Source organism: Syngnathus leptorhynchus, chromosome 2 (assembly GCF_054491065.1).
Source record: "Syngnathus leptorhynchus isolate UIUO chromosome 2, UIUO_Slep, whole genome shotgun sequence".
Taxonomy (NCBI): Eukaryota; Metazoa; Chordata; class Actinopteri; order Syngnathiformes; family Syngnathidae; genus Syngnathus; species Syngnathus leptorhynchus.
This window is the reverse complement of record NC_141196.1, coordinates 11978686-11984753: the sequence shown is the minus strand read 5'-3', so window position 1 is coordinate 11984753 and position 6068 is coordinate 11978686. Positions and strand designations below refer to the sequence as shown.

The window sequence follows — 6068 nt, the reverse complement described above, 5'->3', positions numbered from 1 at the left end:
CTTCTTTTCGTTTTGTCAGTTTCCGTCTGGCGGAAATGCACAAGAGGTAGGCCTACAGCTTTTGATTGACAGGCTGGTGATACATAGTAGGCAGCGTGGTCTGTAGATGATTTGCGGGTGATACTACATTGTCCATAATATATCGTCATACTCTATTTCCATCAATTCAAGACGTGGAAACAGACATAATTTGTAATACGAAGTATAATCAATCAAATGTAAGTAGGGGAGAGAAAGTGTGTGTGTGTGTTGTACAATTTTTAATGTAATACTACTAAAAAAAACAACAACAACCATGAAGAGGTGTGTCCCTTTGTCCTAAGAAATATCTAAATGGGAAAAAGGAATTAAAGTGTTCATCTAATGGTGTTTAACGGTGATATTTGACAAAACAAATCTAACTATCATAATATAACTGAGAAATTGGCACACAAACCTCACAAGTTCTAAATGATCAGTGATGCAGATTCAAATTTAATGTTATGCTGCATTGAAATGAATTCTGAAGTTGATAAGACATTTTACTTGACTAAGCAAATAGCAAATAGCCCACACCCCGATCAGTCCCAATTGTGTTATTTAAAAATTGTGTGGATTTTTGTTATTTTCTGTTTGCACATTTATTTTCAATTTTTCTTTTCTTTTTAGTGTTGTGCTGGCCTGGCACCTACGCGTCTTCAAATTTCCTACAGTCTGTAAAGGGGTCACCAGTTTATTATGGTTGGTCGCGTCGATTCGGAGTTGGATTAATCAAGATTTACAGTTCAAATAGTGCGCAAATATAAACCATTTTGCATAAAACTGAAAACTTTAGGTGTCATCAATCGCTAAATTATTATCACTTACGCGACATAGTCTCCAAAATATTTCCCTGCACCTTACCACCCCCCCTCGCATGAGTAATGGTACATTCTACAAATTCAAAACAAATATGGCCCATGAGATGAAGATGTAGGCCAGCGAAAGCGAACCTAGACACCTCAATTTGTATTTGACACAAACCTAACTTCTGTGCACCTTGCATTAAACGTGCCGAGTGAGACATGGCGATGCATATATTAAGCCTACGTTCCCAAATCAGAACCCCGCTACTGTTCGCCGGCGGCAGGCCCGTGTCCCGTGTGGCTGCAGCGGGTGTCGGGTTCAAGCATATTATTTTAACTCCTGGCAGTCTCCAGCTGGGATGGGATCCAGTGACAAGTCCTGTCCGCAGCCATATTAACACCGCGAACTTTACAACTACCACAGCAACCCGCTGGAGGCCCACCCAGGGGATTTGTTTCCCCTCGCCGCCAGAGAAACGAGTTAGATCGGGCACTTTCATTGGCATCGGCGGGCTGACAGCGTCTCTACACACTGGGACGATGGCAGCTGTGAAAGTTGACTTGAACTCCACTGAAGGCGACTGGAAGGAGATCAAGGGTGAGGTTGACTGGTGCACCTATCAAGACTGATCTTGACTACAAATAATGTGAAATGTTACCCGTTGGAAAATCTTGGAAATTAAATCTGAGTCAGATTGTGTAAAAAAGAGCTTTGCTGCTAAGAGCAGAAATCCACAAGTAATTGACCCACCCTAAAATTGTTTGGAAATACCTATAGATGCCACAAGATGGCAACAAAGCAGATGAAATTCCTCAACTCACTTGAACTTGCTGTAGTTTCTTGGCACCAAGCAAGGCAAAGCAATAGCACAAAAAAACACTCCTCGATTGTACCCCGTATCTACCGACAGAAAGAACTGCGGAGTTGGGTTCTATCTACAATATGAGGAATGGCAAGGAGTTGCAAATTGTGAATGAATTTGGAAGCATTGTATTGTTCATATTTTTGTGTAAAAACAATCACACACTCTAGTCTTAACTAATCACAAAGACACAATGTGTGAGTTATTCTCATTGCATGTCTCAGTTTTTAAACCATTATCTCTTCAAAGTCATAAGTGAACCTAAAATGCATGTTTTTGGAATGTGGGAGGGATCTGCAATAGGTTGCCTGCTATGTTAGCGAAATGTGTGTGTAAATTTCACATATTCTATTATTTGTCTCAGGATTCCTGCTGACTCAGCCTATGGAGGTCAGGCGTAAATACTACAGGACTGACTCTGTACGACTGGACGACATCCCAGCTTGGACTCACACTGGAGGTCGGACACCCAACACCCGTTTTTTAATTAAAAAAAAAAAAATTACATTCATTTACTGTCTTATATTGTTGATGTAATTTACCAGCGACATACTTGAGCCTTACTGTCTCTGTATCAGGTTTTCCTGAAGTGAATCACTATCCAAGGAACCAAAAACTTGATGGGAAAATCTCGGTTTACAGTGGCAATATCACAGTGTTGGAGGTAGATGCCATTGTTAATGCAGGTATGTGACACTGTAAATAGTTCTCCTATCTAACTGAATCGGTATTCAAATGTCTTTTAAATTTGACGTATTGCAAGTGTTGTCAACAATTCTGCCAAATTTGAAGAAAAAAAAGATTATGTATGATCTAACAAATGAGGCTTTAAAATTATGAAAATGAAGCTATTATTATGTTTGTGCGTTTCATGCACGATACCACACTTTGCTGATAAATGGATGCTACTTTGAAACATCATTTTAGTTTGTATAATTTTGGGCATTTTTTGCCTGGTGGATTGCAGTTTTTGTTTTTTCATGTAATTTATCCATCTTGACCAAAGACTGCTGGGATAGGCTCCAGTATGACGTCGACCCTTGTTAGGATAAAGCGGTTTGGATATTTATGTGCCTTGCTCAATTCAAACTGTGAAACACTACTTGAGAGTAACCATTAGATGGCAGTAATAGCCCACATATGATCCTTTCACCTGTCGGTGCATTTGGGAGAAATGTAATCTGTGTCTTGGCACAGGAGAGTGTCAAGGGAGGGGAAAGGCGGGACAGCTTGCCTAAATGATGCTTGATGATGAGACTGTAGCAGAAAATGATAGATCTCCATTTGGCAGCTGACTATCAGCAGGTGCCAACATCCAAGTGAGCGTGTGGACCATTCACGCTCATTTGCGGCATCACCGCTGTGTGTTTAGGCAAACATTAAAAGTGCACACAAACAGAGAAGATTATGTGCTTGTATCCAGTATGCGATGGTAATTTGTGTCGGTGATGACAAATTTTGTGTGTTTGCGCTTGTTTTATAAGAGGTTTTACAGCACGGCAAATTGTATGAGCGCCGGTAAAGGGTCGTTCAGATGAGATGATGGGCCAAGGTGAGGCGACAGGGAACATGTCTTTCAGACAAAAAGCAAGATTGGAAGATGGAAGAGAATAAGATAAAAAAAATACAAATAAATAAAAAGTGAGGCAGAGCGAGGCTAGTATTTAAATCCCAGACAGCATCTCCATGGCAACAGGCAGGTACAGGGCGCCCTCAAAGGGGTTTTTGGGCTGCGGCGTCCGACCATCCTTTCTTCTGTCTGACTGATTTGCTGTCCCGCTGACATTCTCAGCGGTCTTTTGTTGACTAAGAGGCCGACCTTTTCACGTGCTGACTAACTGATGGACTGAGAGGCTTTGAGCGAGGTCACTTCGACGCGTGACGTTCAAACGAGACAGTGGGTAGACAGTTAAGGACATGAGAGCAATTATAAAAAAAAAAAAAAAAAAAAAAGGGTGACTCTTTTGCCCCAAATAAATAAGCACCATCAAACTTATTCTCCCGTGGCAAAGCTGCCGGACTAGCAGGAGTGTCGGGAAGCAGTTTAACTAGCGGTTGACATGCGGCTTGGACTGTAGCTGATTTTGTGGCTGCATCACTTAGCCTACGGCAGGCAGCAAACATTCACTTGAAGCCAACTGTGGCCAATTATACGCCATACTAGCTGACTGGTAGACCAATATAAGGTGGGGGTGAGTTCTTCATGGCCAGAGGCCACACACAAACACTCCCAAATGTGCAGTGGTGAGTATGCAATAAAGGACACTTGCCCGAATACATATTTTTATATTTAATATAGAGAAGTGAGTCAAATTAATGTGTATATAAAGCAGTCTAACAATCCTCAGATTGCTGGGAGTGTTTTTCGGAGTTTGTGCCGATGACATTCTGCATGGATTTCTGTCGCCTTATTATTATCACTTTTCTATTGACGGAAATAGGCACCCAGGTATGACCAGGTACGACCAGGTACTCTTTGGAGGTGAAGGGTTTTCTTATTCAGTTCTTCAGAAACAAAAAAGGAGAAGAGTTTTCAGGGTTACATGTTTAAACATTTGCTTGGTAAAAGCAGTGAATGAAATAATTAGGTAGTGAGGGGAAGAGATGCTTTCAGATGTTCCCACATCATTCAAAAGAGAAAAAAACCAAGAATAATTAGCGTCAGTTGGGAGGCTTTTTATGATTATTATTATGATTTACACGTACAGTATATATATTTATGTGGTTATATAAAGTCTGCATGTTTACATAGCATTGTTTGATGAAACATGAAAAGTTGAAGTGATCCAGCCACAGACTTGTTTGCATGATTGTTGTAACCGGACATATTTGTTAGTCATACTTATTTGGTCGAATTTTTGTCAAAGTTTTTAACACGTTCAGAATTGTAATTGAAGTTGTCTTTCATGAAAATAACTGCATATTAATCGTGTGTGGAAATATTTTATTTTGCTTTTCCCCAAATTGTTCACCACCACTGAACACACTGCAAGTTTTTTTTTTTTTTTTTTTTTCTTTCTAATAGCGAAATCGTGCAAGTTTCATTTTCTTGGGAGCTATAGGGTGAATTCACAGCAAAATAAACAAACAAACAAACAAACAAAAAGCTAATGAAGTTTACACCGTGAGAGAAAACACAAATGAATGTTCCACGTAATTTGGAAAGCCGAGATAAATCTGTCCAAAAAATGTGTGGACCAATTTTTGTTAGTAAAGCGAGGTGACTAAAAATTATCCAATTTAAAAAGCAAACATAGCTTCTTCCACTTTCTGCTCTGTTTCAAGGTCTGATTTACTACAAAGAAAATTTTATGATAATGATACTCAAACAAGTGTTTCAGAAATGTTCATCTTACTACAGTATTTTAGCGTACCTGCTGGATTTCAATAATCACACCATAGAAAACTGAGCTAAAATATCAATAACATCAGATTGTAGAAGAATTGTCATTTTCAATTTTTCCTCATGGCTGAGTGACAACATTCAAAGATTTTTGCGTTTAAAAGGTCACCGCAGCGTACCTGCCAATAAATGCACATTTACGATGTTTGTCAGCACGCCCGCGGGGGCGTTGCAGAAATGTGGGCGGGCGCTGCATGTCGTTTGTGTCACTTTCAATGGAGATTGGATTTACAGTAATTCCCCACTCCGCCTCGTTCTCCTCCTCCCGGCCCGCCCCCTCCCTCCTTGCTTCTACACTTTAACTGCCCCTGGCTTCTGCCCACGCCTATAAAACATGACAAACATAAAAACCCACAAGCACTTAAGAGCTGTCCTGGCTTGGAGGTGGGGACGGGGAGGTACGATACAAAAGGGGGAGGAGACGTCAGGCAAGAACATCCTCCTCTTTACACCCCTCAATCACTTGGTCCGAAGAAGGAAGGAAAGATGGAGGGGAGGATATATTGTCTCTGATGGGCTGGCTGATTAAGATGGATTGCACAATGAAACGTCGATGAAGTGCTGAGTTCTCAGGGATTGTGTACAAGAATGAATGCGTGTCAACGTGCGGCCGCGTATGTGTGTAGAAGGCCACGGCAGCGAAAAAAACCTTCTTTAAATTGATTCACGCAAATTTGCTCCACGGTAATAAGCTGTATTTTCAATTTGCAAAAGTTTGATTCCTTAATTGCACTCCAGCACTTACTCCTTCCAGTTCCCAGCACAGTGTTTAATGTATATTTGTGTTTGACGTTAAATGCCATTTATTGTAGCCCGAGCACCATTTGCATAGGATTAAACTTTAATAATGGAAAAAGATTTAAAAACTAAACAGTTAGCTCTGCTCTCTATTTTTCATATAAAGTCCTCTTTTGCAGTAGCACTCTCAGCTCTTGTGAATAAATGCGACGGGGAAAGTCCGATAAATCTTTCAGGCTA

At 40.5% G+C, this 6068-nt stretch overlaps 1 protein-coding gene across 8 annotated transcripts in view; it reads left to right on the top strand.

Moving 5' to 3' along the window:
* The first annotated feature begins 760 nt into the window (after positions 1–760).
* The window catches only part of macrod1 (mono-ADP ribosylhydrolase 1), a 113528-nt gene continuing 108220 nt past the window's right edge, over positions 761–6068 (top strand). For 3 of the 8 annotated variants that reach the window (XR_015065508.1, XR_015065507.1, XM_085905903.1), the window contains exons 1-3: positions 761–1422; positions 2052–2147; positions 2266–2373. Coding sequence is in view for 3 of the 8 variants with exons in the window: in XM_085905903.1 (XP_085762029.1) it covers positions 1044–1422; positions 2052–2147; positions 2266–2373 (583 nt within the window). In the remaining 5 variants the exon portion in view is untranslated. The remainder of the gene's footprint in view (positions 1423–2051; positions 2148–2265; positions 2374–6068) is intronic. The other 5 variants (XR_015065509.1, XM_085905906.1, XR_015065510.1 and 2 more) reach the window with 3 other exon arrangements.